At 50.4% G+C, this 20,507-nt stretch overlaps 1 protein-coding gene across 1 annotated transcript in view; it reads right to left on the bottom strand.

Annotated features, from left to right (window-relative positions):
* The window catches only part of ONECUT2 (one cut homeobox 2), a 47,454-nt gene extending 28,192 nt beyond the window's left edge, over nucleotides 1–19,262 (bottom strand). Inside the window, exon 1 of the mRNA XM_016223498.2 lies at nucleotides 18,026–19,262. Coding sequence (XP_016078984.2) covers nucleotides 18,026–19,262 — 1,237 coding nt within the window. The remainder of the gene's footprint in view (nucleotides 1–18,025) is intronic.
* Between the last annotated feature and the right edge of the window lie 1,245 nt (nucleotides 19,263–20,507).

Below are 20,507 nucleotides of genomic sequence, written 5' to 3'. Positions count from 1 at the left end.
ATATGCACTGGCAAACCCTAAGCAAAGGGTTCCCATTGTTTGGATTTTACCAGCACAGAATAACCGAGATCTGAACTGGATGGATTAACTTCTGTAGGCATCGGATGTGGGCTTTTGTACCGTGGATGCTTGATGATTATTGCAATGGATAAAAGTAGAAAAGTTTAAAATGCAGCCTTATTTTAAAATACATCTAGAGCTACATGTGGTTATCTGGTGGGGCTGGAGGGGACCTCCTAGGAGGACACTCGAGTGGGGATCAATGGCATTCCACAGTTACTGAGTGTCAACTACGTTTCAGGCACTGAGCTAGTGTTGACAAGAAGGTGAAAGACAGCAAAGCTCAGAGACCCTGCCTGCTATGTGGACTGCAGGCTAGGCATGTCCACAAATAGTCATAGTGCAAAGAAACACGGCTCCTGTCCGGTTGGGCATAGGCGTGTTACTCATGTATAGTATAAAATAGTAAAATATTTTGAAATACTCCCATGTTTATTTTCTGTCTGTTGCCAAATTTGTTTTCCTATCCTACCCTTACCATAGAAATGGCTTCATGCAAGAATAAAGGTGCAGCCCTGGCCAGGTGGCTCAGTTGGTTGGAGTGCTGTCCTGTGCACCAAAAGGTTGCGGGTTTGATTCTCAGTCAGGGCACCTATATAGGTTGTGGGTTTGACCCCCAGTTGGGGCATGTATGGGAGGCAACCTATCAATGCTTCTCTCTCTCACACTGATGTTTCTCTCTTTTTCTCTCCCTTCTCTCTCTAAAATCAGTAAAAACATATCCTCTGGTGAGGTTTAAAAAATAAATAAATAGTGCACCAAAAAAAAGTGCACCAAAATATGTGGTATGAGGTAGATTGCAAAAACACCCCTCCAATTCACTCTTTCTCTTACGCACGCTCCTTAAGCAACCTTGTAGTGCCTTCGCAGCCTGTGACTTGCTTTCACCGATGGCATGTCAGAGTATGCTACTGCTTGCATTTTCTGCTTTGCCACTGCCATGGTCCCAGGAGAAGATGGGAAACGTGGAGTAGAGCCACCCCCACACACGTGATCAAGTTAGCCCAACCACAAGTTAGGCAAACCCAGTTGAAACCAGCCTAGATCAGCAGAGTTCTGCAGATAAATGAAAAAAAGCTTGCCGTTGCATTCCACGACTTTTAGTGTGGTCTGTTGCTCAGTGTTGTTATAGCAATAGGGAACTGATACATAGCACGTAATAGAAGTTTAATAAAATCTATACTTTATTTCCTTTCTCTCTTCCTCCCCAACACCCAAAGCCATCTTGTCCCTCAGGTCACCACTCTAGGCAAGGGGTTCTGTGGGGAAGTCCTGAAGGCTGTTCATTAGCCTATTACCCGACAGCTACTTCATACAAATCACATCTACTACTTACACCTGCTCTCCAAGGTGGACATGTTATTTCCATTTTATAAAGGAGGAAACAGACTCAGAGAGGTTCGTTACAGCTAGCAATGGCAGAGTTAGAATAAATACACAAGCCTGTCTGACTCCAAAGCCAAAGGTCATTCCTTCCCCTGAACTGCCCTGCCAGAGGTCAGCTCTGAGAGAGGAAAAGGAGTGCTTGGTGCCTCCAATCCCTTCCCAGCAGCCTGGGAGAGAGGGATCTGGGTCGCATAGACACTGTTTCCAGGACCTGCTCTAGACTTCCTCTCTTCTGAGCTTGGGGCTCCTAGCCCATCTCAGATAGGGATGTTTCTATCACAGGGACTCACTCTGAAAAGGCAGAACCCGGGCTCCTGAGATGGCGCGGTTTACGATAGAAAGCCACCTATCTCTACTGTGCATTTCCCTCCCTTTCTCCTCTAGTCCAACCATCTGCCTATTTTCTACCCTGCCCTTTTAATTGACTTTCCAAAATCTGCCTAAGAAAGCCCAAGTCTGAAGCTCTAGGTGGAAAACTGGTCATGGAGGGGCGAGCTCAGCGGTACTGACTCCTTCTGTTCCCACCTGATTCCTTTGGGAAGGTGACAGAAGAGGAGGCTGAGGCACTGGGCAGAAGAGAAAAGAGGAGAGTGTGTGCCCTTTGGTGTCAGCCATGTCCAGGCCACGGTGCCTCAGCCAGAGGAGGTCTGGCCTCTGCCTGGGAGCTAAGGCTCTTCGGGGAGGCCTCAGAGCTGCCTCCTGCTCTGGCCGACCATTCCTCTCTGCCTCCTTGTCAAAGGAAACTTGGTTTGTCTATGCAAGGCACACAAATGACAGTCACTTAAGTCAATTGCTTACTGAGCATATCTAATTATCATGCAGCACAGCAATGCATTCAATTAAAGGCATCAAGAAAGAAAAGCCTAGAATGTTTTAACACTAAATTCTGCTCATATAACCTTGATCTTCATAGTTTGTTACTCATGCAACATGAATGTCAAAACATAACTGTAAAAAAGATAAAATATCACAAGGCAATATATAATTTCCACATAAGACATATAACAAATTATTTTAGTTTCTTACTGAAGTTGAGATAATAACAAAATCTGTTTTCATTCAATCTCATATGAATATTGTGAAGGTAAATAAGGATTTATCCACTCAAATCTTTAAAATTCAGTAAAATCAAAGGTGAAAAAAAGCTACCTAATTTTTTTCTATTCTTAACTACTTAGTTCAGCACTGTGTATGTAACACTGTGTCTAACATCCCTGAATATTTTTGACATGCTGGGTCTCAAGGATTTATGTACTCATTTGCCAAAAGATAAGAAAATAAAGGGAGAGGGCAAACCTATCAATATTAGATGTTGACCTCTGGCTTTGTTTTTTTTTTTAACTCTTTCTTGGTAAATTTAAATCAGTAACAGTCTAAGAATTTGCAGTATATCAAGTATGACCATTTACATGCAAATTTACTTTACTGATAATTAAAATGACTTAAAGAGGAAGCCAGTCCTTTTGATTTGCTAATGTGTCTGCAGGCTAAATTGTCTAAAGTGGGTAATATTTTTGGATTTGGGTAGAAGCAGGTAAACTTTGTCATTAACCAAGCCATGTGAGCACCTTCTTATCCATGTTAAGTGTATGATTAGCGTAGGAATACATTTTTGGTTTATATTACGTAAGCAAATATTTCTGTCAACAAAACATTTATAGTGAAGAATATCCCTTTTGAAAAAGAAGAGGGTAGCAAAGAACGCCAGACATAAGTACATATATACAACCTATTCCCCCAGAGTGACTGAAATTAGGAGATTCTATAAAGATAGGTGGGAGTCCATGAAATGACTCACAATAAAAAGTATCTACTGTGGGTTCAGCCATGGACCAGCAGCTGTGGGAGGTACAAGGGAAGAGCCCTCAGAAAGGGAGACACAGGACACAAAGAGTGATACAAGACCACAGCTAAGAAGCTGCTATGTATTTTGGAACAGATGATGCAACCAGAGTTCAGGAAAGAGAGAAAACAATGGGCTACAGTCAGCTGGGAAGATTTCAGAGAAGAAAGACTTTGAGGTGTCCAGAAGGAAGATGACCTGGAAAGAGACAGATGAGAAACGGCATTCCAGGCAGGGGAAACAGTGTGCAAAGACATGGATGTGGCAAAGAGGACAACGTATGGGCAGAATAGTAAGGAGAGCTACCTGATTGGAGCAGGTACCCTTGGGGGCAAGAGTCAACTGGAAAAAGTGGTCCCTGTTCTAGTGTCTAGTGGTCGTCATATCATAGCCCTTGCTTGACTGGTGATGATCTGAAGCTTTGGAGAAGACTGAACCCTACTTCAAGGTTCCCTTTAAACACACATACCTGTACTATGGTATCTTAGGAGTAAAATGACAGTGATGAGAAGTTGGTATCATGAAATATGAAATACTTCTCCAAATGATGCACCAACACAAATGATTTGTTTTCAAATCCTATCTACTAACTTGGGGGGGGGGGTTTATGATGGGCAGAAACAGTGTAATATAAGAGTATTCATTAATTTATTTACAGATATTCATTGCCTGCCTACTGTATGCAACCTCTCTCTGCTTTTGTGGAATATGTATTCTAACGGGGTGGGGGAGGAACACGGACAAGTTAGCAGGTGATATCTGTTCTCCGTGCAATGGGAGCACTAGTTCAAGGGGATCTTGACTTAGGAGACTAGAGGACACTTCCTAGAGGCAAGGGCATCTAAGCTAAGATCTGCAATTGAGTTCAAGGTAGTTGAGTGAGGGAAAACGTGTTCTAGACCAAAGGACTGGCCTGATGTGTTTGAGGAACTGGAGGGAGTATAGCATGTCTGGAGCACAGAGTGAATGGGTGGAGCAATGTGAGATGAAGCTGAGATGAGCAGGAGTCGGTCCACAGCTGGGCTGGTATGCCCTACTCAGAGATCTGGACCTTCTTCCAATGGTCACAGGGAACCAACAAAGAGTTTTAAATAAGGGTGTAATGTGGTCAGGTTTAGGTTCCAGAAAAATCTGGCAAGGAAAATGGATGGGAGAAGGCAAGGACAGAGGTTACTGAAGTTGGTGATGGTCCCCACTAGGGCATCCGCAGAGGGAATTGAGAGGTAGATAGGTATTTAAGAAGTATAATCCACATGGCTCATATAGTTGATGATGGGAAACAGAAAAAGAAAGAGTCCAAGTTGATTTCCTGGTTTCTGATTATTTGAGATTCTGTGTACAAGGTGATGTTACTGAAAGAGAGAGGGAATGAGAGGCTCATATTTGGTAGTGACAGTGAAGGGGGCTGGAGGGACAGGAACATGAGTTCATTTTGAGATAGATTGAGTTTGTGGCCTTTGAGACAAAGATGTCCAGATGCAGAAGGAAACAGGGATCTGGAGCTCAGGAGAGATACAAAAGGCTGGAGAGAGACCTGGACGTCCTCGGCACAGAGAGATAGTAAACCAATTGATGAGATTATCCAGCATGAGTACACCAAGTGAAAAAATAAAATAGCCTAGGCTGGAGTGCTGAGCTAGATGGACAGACTGAGGAGCCCAGAAAGGAGTCTGAGAAGGAGTGATCAGAATGCTAAAAATAAAATAAAAGAGTATAGTATTTCACAAGTCAGGAGAAGGAGAGACAAGGGTAGTCAGCAGTGTGTCAAATTCTATGGAGAGGCCAGATTAAGAACTGAGAAGTGTCCACCATTGGATTTGGCTACAAAGACCTCAATAGTGACACTGTTGAGAGTGGGTTTAGTAAATAGGTGTGTGTGGAACCAGACTGTAAAGAGCTGGGCCTGAAGGGGGAGGTAAGAAACAGGCACTGAGTTATAGCAACTCTTTCTAGAAGTGAAGGGAAGGAAGAGATAAAGCTAGAACAGGTGTGGGGGGAACATTAAAAAAAAAAAGATAGACGAGAGTGGAGCACAAAAATACTGATGGGGGAAGAAAGTAATGAAGAAGAGGTTATAAGCACAGAAAAGCGTGGGGTCCTGACAAGGCAGGAGAGGCAGGGGACAAGAATCAGGTCAAGGAATTAGCCTTCAACAGGAAGACTGTCTCTTCCTTTTCAGAAGAACATTTAGAAAATGATGAGAAGGTTTAGAATTGAGAGTGAACAAAGAATTCACTCTTGTGCCTTGAACGTGAGGTGAAGTAAACTCAGTTCACTGAGTTCATTAGATATACATTAGGAGGCAGGTGACTTCAAGATTTAAAACAATCTTTTACATTTAGGAATTTACCACACTGTTTGAGAAAAATAAAAGTTCTTTCACTCTACACTTTTTTTTTTTTTTTGAAGTATTTAGAGTCAAAGAAAACTATGGGAGAGGTCTTGTCAAAATATTTTTTAAAAACCACATTGAGTTCACTGGAAGGGAAATGCATTTAGTACAAGCCCTTGCAGAGTGGACTGCCTTATTTTTTTAATTGAATTTATTGGGGTGACATTGATTAATAACGTTATATAGGTTTCAGGTGTACAATTCTATAACACATTGTCTGTATATTGTATTGTGTGTTTACCACCCCGTCATTTATCCCCCCTTTACCATCTTCTATCTCCCCGCTTTCCCTTTGGCAATAACCATACTGCTGTCTGTGTCTATGGACTGCCTTATTTTTTTTTACATATATATTTTTTTATTTCAGGGAGAGGAAGAGAGAGAGAGAGAGATAGAAACATCAATGATGAGAGCGAGTCATTGATCGGCTGTCATCTGCATGCCCCCTACTGGGGATGGAGCCTGAAACCCCGGCAGGTGCCCTGATCAGGAATCGAACCATAACCTCCTGGTTCATAGGTCAATGCCGACCATTGAGCAACACCAGCTAGGCGGGACTGCCTTATTTTTAATAAAATGCAGTGATGCATATAAAACAGACTTTTAAAAAAGGACTTTGCTTACTGTCAAACCCATGTTTTACTGGAAAATATTTTGATAGTGTAACCCAACAACTAAGAAATGGGTGTCTGCAAATTCAAAGATCATATGGCTTGAAGAAACTGCTTTTATCAGTGTTTATCAAACAGATCTGAAACCAGTCCTTAGATCTGATTCAAGTAGGTTCTAGCAAATATACTCCTGTTCATTTTTAGAGCAAAATTTTAGATATTTAAACACAGAAAATTAATTTTTTCAACATTGGCAATCAATGCTCTACCAGATTAATTTTGTTTTGGGCCGGATTTTTTCTCCCTTTCATCCAAGAGCTACTTGGAATTTAAAAATGAATTGTCACAGGAAGGAAATCTCATTTATCATACGCTTGACTTTGTTTTAAAGTGAACACACTTGTCTGTTCCTATGCTCCACCTCCCTTTAGCAATAAATTAGGTTTGGAGTATAAAATTCCTTGAAATAAAGCAAGAGTTTTACATTTTAATTAGCATTGGGAAGGCAAGGGCCATTTTACTAGAAACATGAAAAGATGTGAATTGTGCCCAATCATAGGCCAAAAGGACCCACCTGCCTTTTTTCTCGGGCATAAAAACACAAATAAAGCAGAGTAGCGAGAGTCAGGGGTCAGTGCCTAATATCAACACTCACCCTGGCCAGGGCCACAGGATTCCATTGTGTGGCCTGGGGGAAGTCACTCAACCATTGGCCCAAAGAAACTGTGGAGAGGTACTTCTTAAAGAGAACCCCATCAAGGATGACTCTCAAGAAATCAAACCCAGTTTCTAGATTTATTGGAGATAGTGATGTCCCATGAAACATTCTGCTGACAGGAAGTAAGGATATTGTTTAATATAATGAAAGCCATGTTTTCAAAGATCAGAAGCATGTAGGAGGGGGAGAAAGCATTCATTTGTGTACACCTGTGTGCGGGGCAGCCAGACTGTAAAGCTTGAGAGGCAATCCTAAATCTGAATATCCTGTTGAGAGTGGAAATCAGTGCCTGCAGAAGGCAGAATATCATGAAAAATAGTTCAGTCCCTCCACCCCCAACGTAATGCTCTTCCTCTTTGGAAGGAAAGGGTCGTTTAGCATCTTTTGTCCTGTCTTCACCAAGGCCTCCTCTCCCTTTGTTTACCGCTGACCTCGTACAGAGAACTGAAGCCACGGGGTGCAAGAGGAAAATCCGAGGCCCTGTTCTGTCGGGCTCGCTGAGGTCTAGAGAGCTGGAGCTACCGATGAGGGTGGTGCCCGGATTTAGCCTGGCAGAGGGCCCATCTGCCTTCTCTGGGATGAGATGGAAACTGGCTCAGACAGCAGCCCCGGCGCGGGGCTCTGGGCTCTCCGTGGCGCTGTTCGTGGTGCTGAAGCCCGCGCCCAGGCGTGGAGTCAGCCACCCACCCACAGGCGCTTGGATGCCAGGGGCTCTGGGCCGGATCAATGTGAGGCGAGTCTGGAAACAGCTGTTGCCCACAGAGCTACAGCCAGCTCCACAGTTGGGCTCCAAGTCTAGCTCACTGGCTCACTTCTTTGCAATTGCAAAATGGCTGGTTTACTTTTTCTCTTCCCAGAACCCACCTCTAGCTCACTGCTTGGGCATATCTCTTTCCTGATGTCCTCCCTGCCCATACTAAATCTCCCCCACCCTTCACTTTTTGTTCAATATTTTACTTTTGCAGAACACCTTACAGTTGGCACAGCCCTCACTGGCATCATCAATTGAACCATTTCTCTTACACACATAACCATTCCTCTCCTCTCCCACAGATATTTTTGCTTTCTCTGCCCCTCCTCCTCCATAAGTTTCCATCTAAGCAGGAGACTATTACCTCAATGTGCAGATTATTACCCATCACAGCAGAACTGCTGACTTCTTGGCAATGAATGAGAAGAGGCAGAGGTTAGAGTCCCAGAGGACCAGGACAATTTCTTCAAAGTCCCTAAAGAAATGTCTAGGAAAAGATAGGTGGTGGTCAGGAGGATGAGGAATGGGGTCCCAGATCTAGGAACAAAGTGAAGGATGGGGCTTAGGCCCTGCGGAAGGTGCAAGGCTCACTGCAGTGAGTGATTCCCGGCAGGTGGCACTCTAGCGCAAGGTGCTCTCTGTGGAAGCCTTAACTGCTGGCTCCACTTCAAACCTTCTTTCTGTTAAACAACCCCCCAGTCCTGTTTGGAGGTCTGTCTTCCTCTTGATCCAAGCACTTATCCAGACTATATTCCTGCTAAAAAGCACCGTTTGCACAATTCTATTTACTGTAATGCACAGGGGTGAAGAGAACACAAATAGAAACGAGAGGGTCAATGGGAGGATTTTTTTTTCTTCTGGTGTGATTGATGGTGCTCAGATCAAAACTGTTTAATCATCAATAACATGATTCAGCAATTGGGAAATGTAAACAAGTTGTGCAACTGCTTGCTTTGGTCAAAGCCCTGGAAGGGCCGATCTGGTTGGGCCAAGTTTGGGGAGGGCAATGCCAGCAGGATGCTCCCTCCCTCCCACCAGGGCAGAGCTAGCTGTGCCTACAGCCTGGCTGGGGTGACCTTTGGCTTCTGCAGCACAAGCGCTGTTGGGCTGGGGTTAATGGCACTTTGCAGGGTGCTCCAATTGAGTAAACAAAAAATGCCTTGCCCTGTTCTAATGGAGCATATTATTCCAAGGCCTCAGCCTTCATCCAGGCCCCTGCAGCTGCTCTGCAGGTCAGTGTTACCAATAAAGCAATTAGCCAATGAGAAAACTCTTCTTCCCTGAGGGGGACTTGAGGGTTTTGTTGCAGTTGCTATGCTTTGCTTTGGGGTTTTAAACAGGCAATCCAAGTTGATCTGTGCCTCTTACATCAGACTCCAGGATGAGGACAGCGAAATTGTGTGTTTGCTGAGTGTGATATTTTAAGGGACTGGTCTCTTGTTAAACACAGCCTGGAGAGCTCACTGCTTCCTGTTCAATTAACCTGAACCAAAGCTGAACTCTGCCCTTTGAACTCACTCAGCAGATAAATACATTAGCTCACCTAAGGAATCATTAATATTTTTCAATCACACAAAACAAACATGAATATCTGAACACAACCCAAGAGATAACCAATTAGGAATAGCACATGTACCATGTTGGGAAAAAATCACAAATGGATGTTATTCACAGAACCAAAGGGTCAGGGAAGAAATGAAATGGATTGTGCCAACAGTTCTGGAAACAAAGGGGACTTTCATTTTCATATGTGCAAACACGAGTGATATTGAGAAATATTTAGCAATTCCTATTCCATCTATACTGTTCTGTAAGAAAAATTGGACCTTACTCTTCCCGCTTCCATCAGAACACACAACTCCAAGACCCTTCTCAGTGTCCATGCTCATATACAGAGTCCAAAATATTGCATTTCCTGAAAACAATCTACTCCTGATTTGCTACAAACGAGTGAAAATAATTTTTGTGGAAGTATTACTGCTTTGAAGTGAACCAGCTTAAATGAACCAAGATAGTGGACTGATTGAGCTAATTTTACAGTAGAAAATGATGTTCCAGAGACACTGCTACTCTGGCATATAAACTGGTTTTCTTTGGTGGGGGAAAAAAAGAGAGCGAAAGGTGCTAAATACATCCATTTTGTCTTTATCCCTGCATGTCATCTTAGGAGAATGAGAAAAAACAGCTCCAATCAAATCATTACACATTTCAGTGTGATTCCATCTCACTTCCCACAATTCTGCCTCCTGACCCCTCCCCTCCTACTCTCTTCATTTTTGTCTGGTTTGGAGTGTGGGCTTAATGCCCAGCTATCCTAGATGAGAACACTTAAAGGAACATCACAAGCGCGAAGGGTAAATCTATTGAACGAGGGTCTTTAACTATGTGGTTTCCTTAAAGGGAAAGGTTGGATCAATAGGATCAATATGAAAGGTTTCCCTGGCCCTACATAAAAGGGTAAGGGCTTCTCTTTTCACTGGTTTAACTTTACTCTCTGACAAATGCAAATCAATGGATCTGTGTTTACAACAGATTCCCTAACAGACTCAACTTGGGTAAAGCCCAGAGCCTTGTCCTGAGGGTGGGGAGTCCAAGTTAGATCTAGAGGGATGCTCTAGGGCAGAGCTCCAAGCTCAAGGCCCTGGGGATGCAGTGGGGAGTGAGCCGGCGATGGCTACCAATCACCCTTAATGAAGGGGCTTGCTGTCCACTGGGATTCTGCTGCTGCCGTCTGTGCCTCTCCAAACATGGTAGAAAAATGGTAGAAACCGGTTCTTCCAAGGATATCTCCACCCAAATGTAAATATAAAGCCCAAATTCCTGGGATCTGGTGAGCTAGTCAAGCTAGTTTCCTACCAAAATAAATGTAGGAGGCTGACTATATGGAGGAAGCTGGAGTGAAATACCTACAGTAGGAGCAGCACATGCATTTGAGCCCTAGAGTGCTCCTTCTGCCCTTTCTTAGGAGATAACTGGCTCTCTTAGCAGTGACAAGGCAAACCACTCAAACTGGATTCTTTTCCCCTTAATTTTACCTTTCCCTTTAAAAATGTGATGTTTTCCAGAGATTACATGACTTCAAGTCAATAGCAGTTACAGAGAAATTATTTTTCTTCCTGCAGGAGAAAGTATATGTATATTTGATTACACGAGCCAAAGTCCAATGCTGATTAAATTACATTGGAGGTGTGCTTCCAACCCAAACAAAGTCTGCTTTCTCCAGAAGAGTAATGGATCTTCAAATGGCGAGAGAGGCGTCAAGGTGGAAGGCAGAGCCTCCCTTCCCTCTGGGACAATTTGTGTGGGGCAGTTTTTCATAACAAATGTCCACAGCTTCTAGGAATCCTGCTCCTCAAGTGAGACTATTTGCATGCCCCGCAGCCTGCCTTTATGCCTTGCCCGTCTGCGCCTTGTCAGACATCAGATGGGCTGAGTTATCCAATCATCTTCCCTTCCTCCTCTCTTCCTGCCCCTTGAAAAACCTGTGCATGTTTTTTCAAAGTCTTTCCCTCTAGTCATGGACATCAAAAAGCCTTTCCCCAAGTCACTGAAGTCGGTTGGGGGGGGGGCAGATTAGGTGATGAGGGGTGATGATGGACCCCCCCCAGCTCATCCTGAGCAGGCTCTGCACCTGACAGCATAAATGGCCCCATTGGGCTTTCTAATCATGGTCTCTCCCCACCAAGAAAAGTATCCCCCTGTATGAAGCGACTTTCCCCAGGTCAGGAAAAACAAGGATCTCTGAGTGGTCAGGGGTGAACATAACCCAGAGGATCTTTGATGGAGTTTAATGCCCAGGGTGCCTCAATATTCACCCTTTTCCCCAGGGCCCTTTATCCAGGCAATTATTTCTGTTTAATTCCTTCCTCATTTCCCTTCTGTTGGCAGGAAACCAGGAACTAAATCTTTCTGCTTCTCCTCTGAGAATTTCATTCCTCCAGGGATTCCCCCTTCATGGTACCACTTTTCCTGAACAGTGTCTGCCAACACCATCACCAGCCATGGTGTGGCAGGGCCCAGTGCTCTCTTCCTGAGAAGTCTTTCCCTCTTCCTCTAATCTCCCTTTAGAAAAAGGCTCTAATAGCTAGAAAACCAACAGGTGACCCTAAAATAAAGTTTTGGGTTGAAACAGCAGGAGAAGCAGGTTCTCTGTCTCTCAGGGTTCAGGCCTGGAGCTGGGGAAGGTAAGCCATGAGGGGCAGGGCCCTGCTGTCTCTGTGCAGTCCTGGCTCAGAGGGAAGCGGGGTGGGTAGCTCTCCTCTTGGAGACACAGAGAATCTGGGGGAATCAGTTTTCCTTCTGTCCCACCCTCACCACTCACCAGGATTCTCACCCTGTTTGGGGATTCTAAGATGGGGACGGGGGAGAGTCGAAGACCCCACTCTCCAAAATGTCATTCAACCCTCAGAGAAGGAGACTGTAGGGGTCCTTATCGTGGGGCCTGTGAGGAGGGGCCAACTGTCGTCCTAACCAGAAGGAAACCCCCCACCTTCCGTTTCTGCATCTGATCACTGTTCACCTGACCTAGTTCACTGTAGTTTTCAGGAGGGGGCAAGGGCACGTTCTCACTAGGAATCAAGAGGCTACATCGAAGCCCCCTTAACGGATGCTACTGGTGGGAAGAGGAGCCCGTTTGGGGAGAACAGAAAGAAAAACCCACTGCTCCCTTGCCACACCTCAAAGCAGAACAATGCACAACCCCCCCCGCCCATCCCCCAATCCTCCCCCTCCCTCATTTTTCTCATTTCATTCTTGGAGAAGGAAGGAAAACATTCCTTTCCTTCTAGATTGAGAGATTCTCTGGAAGGAAATGCTTAGCTTTCTCCAATAGGAGTTATAATTTCAAATAAACCAGAACAATTAAGCTCTCACCTCATCCTCACTACTACTGTCTCACCACTTTCTTTCTAGTCAAATTCACCTTTACTGTTCCTTCGGGGAAAATAAGCCACCGTTAGGCGAGGGAGCAAGGGAGCGGTTGGCAGGGTGTGGAGGCCCCCCCCCCCTTGGGCAGGAAGGAAGACCTCAGGCGTTCTTTCTTTTCTGGTCAGTGCAGGTTACCCAGGGCGAACCTCCCTACCGGCTAGACCTGAGCCCGGGTTCTCTCCCGCTGGTGAGACGGGGAGGAGGTGCTGGTGCCGTCCCTCTGTCTGGAGTTTTCACCTTCCTACCCCAGCCCCGGTAGGAAACAAGATTCTTCCCTGGTTGGCCCAATTAGCCTGCTGCAAAGCAGACAATTCCGAGGGACGAAGCCCTGGCCCTTGTCACCAGGCCGCATTTAATTGTCCAACTAATGTATCTGTGTACATAGTCTGAGAATGGGAGCATTTAATGCGAAAGAGCTCTTTCTTTTAGTGAGGACAGTCTAGCATGAGAGAGGATCCACGGATCCGGAGGCTGCGGGGTTAGAGACATCGCTTCCAAAATAGGGCTTGATCGTTCCCGCCTGTCGCACATGGAGAGGGTGACCAAATACCCTACATGATTTCCAAGGAGGAAAGAAGTTGCCCCGGGCCCTGCTGGATCAGACGTGGGCTCTGCGGGCCTCGGGAAGGGGGAGACGGCTCCTCGGGAACAGGAAAGCTGGGAGGGGACGGGTGCGGGCGAGCAAAGCCTTCTGCGCCCAGCCACCTGCAGAGCCCGTGGCCGGGAGCGCGGAGAGCGCCGTGCGCGCGCGGGGCTGGGAAGCAGGCCGGCGGTGCAGCGGCGAGAGAGAGCCCCGGGTCGGAAGGCGCAGGCCGGGCTGCTTGGGGAGGAGCGGCCGCCAGGCCCGAGAGCCCGCCCGAGCTGGGGCGGCAGCGCGCCGGGAGCGCCGCGGAGCCGGGGCTCTGCTGGGAACTGTCGGGCTTACTGGAAACGCGCCGGATCAGGTTCCAGATCAATGAAATCTGGGTCCACACGTTTACGTTATTGTTGCCAGCATTAATGCTCTTTTAATCTTCTAAACATTATCAGCATCGATCTCCCTCCATATACACATTTGTTTGAGAAAGTGACATAACCACACGGTGGAAAGCCTGGAATAAAAATAAATGCGCAGCCTCTCGCGTCCCGGGCGCCGGGCAGCCTGGGCCACTCCTCTCGCGCGGCCTCGCTACCCTGCCTGGCCTCCCGCCTGGCCGGGCCGCTCCCGCCCACCCTAATGCGGGTTCGGGAGGTGTTCTCCAGGCGCTCGGGGCTCGACCGAGCGAGGATAGTAGCGAGAGCTTTTCAATTATTAATCCGGGCAGCCAGCAGGCGAAAATATCGCGTGTTGCGCACTGAGGAGGGCTGCCTGTAGCCTCTCGGGCCAGGATCCCGAACTAAATCCCGAGCTAAACTGTAGTGAGAGCTGGGCTGGGCTCGGCTGGGCTGGGCTCCCTGAGGGGGGAGGTCTGCGAATGAAATCCACACCCCACTCCTTGGTTTAGGAGGTGCCGGTCGGCCTGAGCGCCCTAAGACATCCCCGCTTAGGCGGAGACGCGCGCAGCGGTGCCCCTGGCAGGGGCGCTAAGCACTGCCCTGCCCTGCCCCCCCCCCCCCCCCCCCCCCCCCCCCCCGCCGCGGGGCTCAGGTGGCCCCGACGTCTGGCGGGTTGGTGAAGGGCCCTCTGCTCTCCTGAACAGAGTTGGTTCCAGATTGGCCACTGAATCTGTCCGCCGCTGGGACGGGAGGCAGGTTCCCAGCAGACCACCCGGGGGGCCCGGTTACAGGATGTGTTGTCCAGGGCTCTGCTCTGTCTTGCAGGCGTTGGAGGAAAGCACTCCCGCCACTGAGGCCTCGATTTTCTTTCCTCCGTGGGGTGCCCGGCCAGGCTCTTGCCTGGGTTCTCTCCCTTTTTGTTCAGGTTTGTGCTTGGTTCAGAGGTTTTTCTTGGGCTCAAAGCTGGAGCGTGTTCTGGAACTCACAGGAGGGTGTCCTCCCAGCCTCTAGCCCAGTTAGTAAGAACTGCCCTGCGGAGCCATCCCTGGGAAACCTCTGAAGAGGTCCAGTTGGGACCAGTTGCAAACATCTGCTGGCTCTGCCACCCTTTCCAAACGAAACTGTGCACTTGGAGTCCATCTTTCTGAACTCTAATGCTGGGGAAATCTTAGTTTCCCGATATCTTCTCCCTTCCCCTTGAAATGCTACCATGAGCTGTGTATACACTGAGGAGGTGGGCAGGGGGGAGAGGAAGGACCTGCTTCTGTTGTGCCGGTGTGCTGCACCTAAGGGCGAGGTTTGCGGGGAATGGCCCAAATCAGACATCTTAATTCTTAGCTCCCTCAAACCCCTGTCTGCCTGGGCCTCTGGCAAGACCCAGAGGGGCCCAAAATAAGAAAGAGAAAGGGACACTAAAAGGAGATGATAGAGAGATAGATAAATAGGTAGATAAATGATAGATAGATAGATAGATAGATAGATAGATAGATAGATAGATAGATAGATAGATGAAAGAAAGTGTAAGGAAGGAAGGGAGGGAGGAAGGAAGAAAGAAAGCCTGGTCAGGGGAACATGGGGGGGCATCACTTCTTCCAGGTGTAGGGCTGGGAGACAGGCCCCGCCACCCTGTGGAGCTACTAGGATTGTTTAACCCTGGAACGGGAGCCCAGCGGTGTGGGCCCTCGGTGACGGGCCGGCGGGGATTCCGATCAATACTCCTGGCCAAGAAGGCCTCAGCTTTTCTTCTCCATTTGCTCCTGTCCCCTAGCCTCCTGAGTACATAATACCTACTTACCAACCCCAGCTTCTGCGTCAGTGTCTGAAGAGACTGATCTACTGACCCCAAACTGAAAAGCCTTCTATGTAATAATAACCACTCAACATGCTTGTAGTTGCTGATAAAATGGCCAGATAAAAAGGCTAAAGCTCTTGTCCCTTTTCAACTTGGGGTAATAAAACAGACACACATTTGAATGCTTGAGCAAAGCGGGGGTCCTCAGCAGGAATCTCCCACTTACTGAAGGAGGCTTTGTCTTCGGAGGCAGTTTAGGTGCTCTGCCTCCCAAAGGCCCCAGAGGAGTCATCCTGGAACTCTCTCAAGGTGGGTGGAGGGGCTGGGGACTCTGGATATTGTCACACTTATCCATCAACTCAGCACTTCGGGCCACTGTAAAAGCTGAGGCGGCACATGAACAGGCAAAACATTACTTGCCGCATCATTTTCAGACATGCAGGCAGGAAGGCAGTGTTGTTGTTTTTAGCTCTGTCCTTTGCTCCACAGGCTTGAGGGGGCCTCCTGCTCTGAGATGGGCTGGAATAGAATAGCTGCCATTCTGCCTTTAACTGTACCCCCCAAAGACCAACTGCCAAGTTCCTTCTGGCCACCTGTGTCCAGGAAGCCAGCACGTGCTAGAGCTCTGGGGGTGGGGTGGGGGGGCTAAGACAAAAGAGAACTGCACTGTTGGGAATTGTCAGTAAGCCTCCAATATATTTCTCGTCACTACTCTCTATTCGCTGCTTATCTTTGCTAGGAACCAAGAGCAAATCAGAGAAAAATGTAGGAGAGGATGTCGGGTAAGCTAAAGGAGAGAGAGAAAGTAGACTTCTAAATCCAAGCAAAAGTACCTGGAGTTCACGGATTTGAAGAAGCTCTTTGGGACAAAGCTAGTTTTCTTTTTATCTTCAATGATCAGCACTGCGGGGCCGCTGGAGGTAGGAATCCTCCAACAGCTGGCAAAGGCTAAGGTGGTCAGATCAGAAACACCCCCTCCCCAAGCCAGGGTGAAAATGCTGCCTGTGACATCCCCCAGCCCTGTCCCGTGCCTGTAGAGTGCACCCCATAAGACCAGGCTCAGCGGTGTGAGGAAAGCCCCAGGGCGCGGGAGAGGAAGCCTGAGCTCTCCCCTCCGGAAGCGCGCTGCGTTCCGCCGGTTCCGAACCGCGCGCCCCATCGTCCTCGCCCATGTAAATCACGACCACTACGACTTATCCCCCTGATGGCCCGCTGATCCCGAGAGATCGCCCTAGTCCAAGAGAAGCCGAACCCTGTTTGTAGTAGGGTACAGAGTGTCTTCCCCAACGGGGAGCCTGGACACTTAGCCCCTCTGGGCTGTGGCTGGATCTTAGAGAAAGTGCAGCTGCCACCCGCACCTAGCTGTGTCTTTGCGCACAAAAGCGCGCAACTGCGCTCCAGGCGAAGCCACTGCTGCGTTTTTCTCTAGAGCTCCCGCCGCCCACGCAGGAGGTGTCTGCGCTCCTAGAACAATAGAGGGCTGTACCTCGCGGCTCGGCCGCTAGAGGAGGCACAAAGAGCCAAGGCGGCTCCAGAACAATGTAACCAGCAAGTCAACTCGCCCCCTCCCGCGGGCCGCCAGCCCTCCCCGCCACCGCGGTACGCGCACAATCAGCGTCCGCTTAATGCAAAGGCGGAGCCTGTAGCCCGCGGCCAAGATGCATTAACTAACCTGCATCTTAATTTCTCAGCACCCCTTCCCGCTAACGCCTAACCTCTTCCGAGCCCAGCCAAACCTCGGCAAATCCCAGCGAACGGCTAGGAGCGGGGCAAGGGTGGCTGGCAAACGAGGCACAGCTCTCTCCATTCTTAGTTTCTCTTCGTCCGTCCTCCCAGAGGTTAATGTGGCAATCCCAGCCTTCGTCCTTGCACCCTCCCCTCGCTGTGGACAGTGACATGGGAGCTGGCCCAAGTCGGCTCTTTGGGCCAGAAAGTCCCCGCGCCAAAGCCAAGGCCGGAGGAGGGCTCAGGAAGCGCTGTTATGGTCTTGGCCACACCTTCCAGGCGCGGCGGGCAAGGCTGTGACTCTTGCCAATAACCAAAGAAGTTTGTCTGATATGGTGGGTAGGAGAAAAGAGAGATCTTTTTCCCTTCCGAAGAGCAAAGGCCCTCAAATGCCTCCACGTAGGGAGACGAGGCAGCCTGGAAAACTAAAATGTATCGTCTGAGCAAGAGTTCAAGTGCACAGGGTTTTGAATAGGGGCAATACCTGGTCTCTGTGAGCCCTGGGAAAAGAGGGCTCCTAGTGGACGCCAGGCATCCCATCCCGCCTCGGAAAGAGAGGGCAAAGTTGATACATTGAGGGGAGGGCGAATGAAGTGTGTGTGTGTGGGGGGGGGGTCGTCGATGAAAGCTGGTAGACAAGGAGGGAGGAAGAAAAAAAGAGAAGAGGGAGAGCAGAAAGAAGGGGAGGAAAGACAAAATGGAAACAGAAATAAAGTCAAGAACAGGAAGTGTGTCGGGGAGACCAGGAGGGAACCGAGAGAGGAGCCAGGCGCGCTGACCTGGGGCCACGAGCACCCCGGAGCCCTCTCCCCAGAAGCTTGGCTTCAGGCGACCCTCGGGGCTTACCTGCCAGGCGTAAGGCGGACATGCGCTGGAACTCCGGCTCCTGCAGCCACTTCCACATCCTGCGGAAGGTCTCCCTGCCAGATTTGAGTTTACTCCACGGTTTTGGGTTCCGGAGCAGGTCGGAGAGAGTCCCCTGAGACCGGCACAGCACCCTCTGCGCGAAGATCGCCTGCGGAATGCTGTAGCGCTTCAGCTCGGCGGTGATGCGCTGGGCCACCTCTTTGGTGTTGATCTCCTCCAGCTGGCCGGATGTGGCCACCTGCGAGCCCGACGAGGAAGAGGGTGGACGCTCGCGGCTGGGTGCCAGCACGGGCCCGTGGGACTGAGCGTGACCCGGGTGGTGCAGGCCATTGAGGTGCGACATCATGGCCGCGGGCGGGGTGCCCAAGCCCCGGGACAGGTGCTGCTCACCGCGGGTCAGCATGGCAGTGTGGTGCGCGTCGAAGTTCGGGCTGAGCATTTTGTCGTGGCCCGGCGGCCCGTAGTTGGGCAGGCTCTGCTGCGCGTTGTGGAGGCCACCCAGCCCGTTGCCCAACGGCGTGGCGGCCAGCGGGGACAGGCTCTGGCCCATGCCGGGCATCTCCTTGTAGGGGCTGTAGAGGTTGTTCATGGCCTGGAGCCCGCGTTCGTCGCGCATGAGGGTGAAGCTGCCGCTGACGTTGCCCGACAGGCGCTGGTGGTGGTGGTGGTGGTGATGGTGGTGTGGGTGGTGGTGGTGAGGGTGCGGGTGGTGGAACTTGTCGGACACGGTGGAGATGGGCGGCAGCGGCTGGAGCGGCGTCAACGTGGTGTAGGTGTTGCTCATACCCATGCCGGGTGGGGACGAGTCGCAGGACATGCTCATGGCGTGATGGAGCGGGATGGAGAGCTCGGGCCGGTAGTCGCCGCCGTCCAGGATCGAGGCCATGCTAGTGACCATGGCCGAGCGCGACGCCGCCGCCGCCGCTGCTGCCGCCGTGCCCAGCTCCTGGTGAGCCGTTGGCGGCGGCGGCGGCGGGCCCCGCAGTGAGCCAGCGGCGCCGCGGCCCGCGTGGTGGGGGCTGGGGCTGGCCAGCAGCTCCTGCTCATGGCCCGGGCCCCCGCCGCCGCCCCCGCCGCCCCCGCCGCCGCCCCCGCCGCTGCCGCCGCCGGCCGGCCCGTGTAAAGTGCCCAGACTTTCCATTGTCAGCTCCGGGTTCATGGCGCAGCCTTCTAGTTCTTTGGTGAGGCATCGATAGGCGGTGTAGGCAGCCTTCATTCAGTCCATCGGGGCACGGGGGCGGCGGGGTCGGCCGGCGGGCTGGCAAGGCGCGCGTGGCGGAGCTCGGCCGCGGGAGCAGGGGAGGGCACGAGAGTGCGTGAGTGTGTGGAGGGGGAGCGTGCGTGCGGTGTGCGCCCCGGGCTGCGGGCGGGCGCGCCCGGGGTGGGGGCGGGGTGGGGGCGGACGGGCCGTGCGTGCGGGAGAGGAAAGGGGGCGGGGAGGGAGGGAGGGATCACCGAGCCCAGCCGCCCGGGCCGGCGCGCTGCCTAGCCATGTCCCAGCCCGCTCCGGCGCGGACGGCTTCTGTTTGGGTGAGCGGGAGCTGTCCAGAAGGGCTCTGCCGCTGGCCAGGGCAGCCAACCTACCCTCCCGGACCCGGGGCGGGGCAGCGCCCGATGAGCGCCACGAGCAGCCACTCCGAGGCCACGGCTGGCCGCGGGGGCGGGCCTCCTGCGCGCGTCTGCCAATGGCTTGGGAGGGGGCGGGGCTGAGGGTTTCACGTTTGGCTGACGGTTCTGTCTTTTTTCCTCCTTTGCCACTGGAATCTAACGTCAAGGAGAGGGAGGGAGGGGAAGAAGGGATAGAGGAGGGAGACAGGCGAGAGTGCGAGCGGGGGACAGAAATTATGTTAAAGATGCCGCGCCGCGTCCTTCCTGAACTGCTGCGACCTGCGGGGAAAGGGCATTGCTTCGGTCCCCTTCGCCTCATCCCCAAGCTCTTCTCCAGGCTAGGAAGCTGGGAGGAAAGGACTCCGCTACTTGCGGGTGTAAAAACAAGCACACGTCTCCTAGCAAGCCACTTCCCAAGCGTCCCTCGCTGGGAGCCTGTAGTTTTTTTTTTAGCTTTTTAAAAAGCAGGCGCTAACGTATTCTAATGCGGGATAAATTCCCGAGCCTGGGGCTTGCACAGGCTACGGGACGAGAGGAACTCCGACGCCCTCGCCGCCTGCGAGCTGCGGCCGGCGGACGCTAGCCCACGGGCGGCTCGGGCCGCGGTAATGCATGCAAAGTTAACACAATAACATCATTTAATTACCCGGCGAGCCCATAAATCTCCCTGTTATGAGGCTTCAGAAGGGGCCTGCTAGATTGCTAAACAAAACTAAAACTCCAGGAGCTGCGGTTTCAAGGTGACCAAATGCTTGCCTCGTTCGAGACCGCAAAGAATTGGCGGTGGTGGTGCTGGGGGTGAGGGATGGTGCGGCAAGATTGTTACCGTTTTCTACAGGGAGCAAACTTCTGG

The sequence above is a fragment of the Miniopterus natalensis genome, chromosome 7 (genome assembly GCF_054644295.1).
Source record: "Miniopterus natalensis isolate mMinNat1 chromosome 7, mMinNat1.hap1, whole genome shotgun sequence".
Taxonomy (NCBI): Eukaryota; Metazoa; Chordata; class Mammalia; order Chiroptera; family Miniopteridae; genus Miniopterus; species Miniopterus natalensis.
Note: the sequence above shows the minus strand (reverse complement) of the source record. Positions and strands in the feature narration are given on the sequence as shown.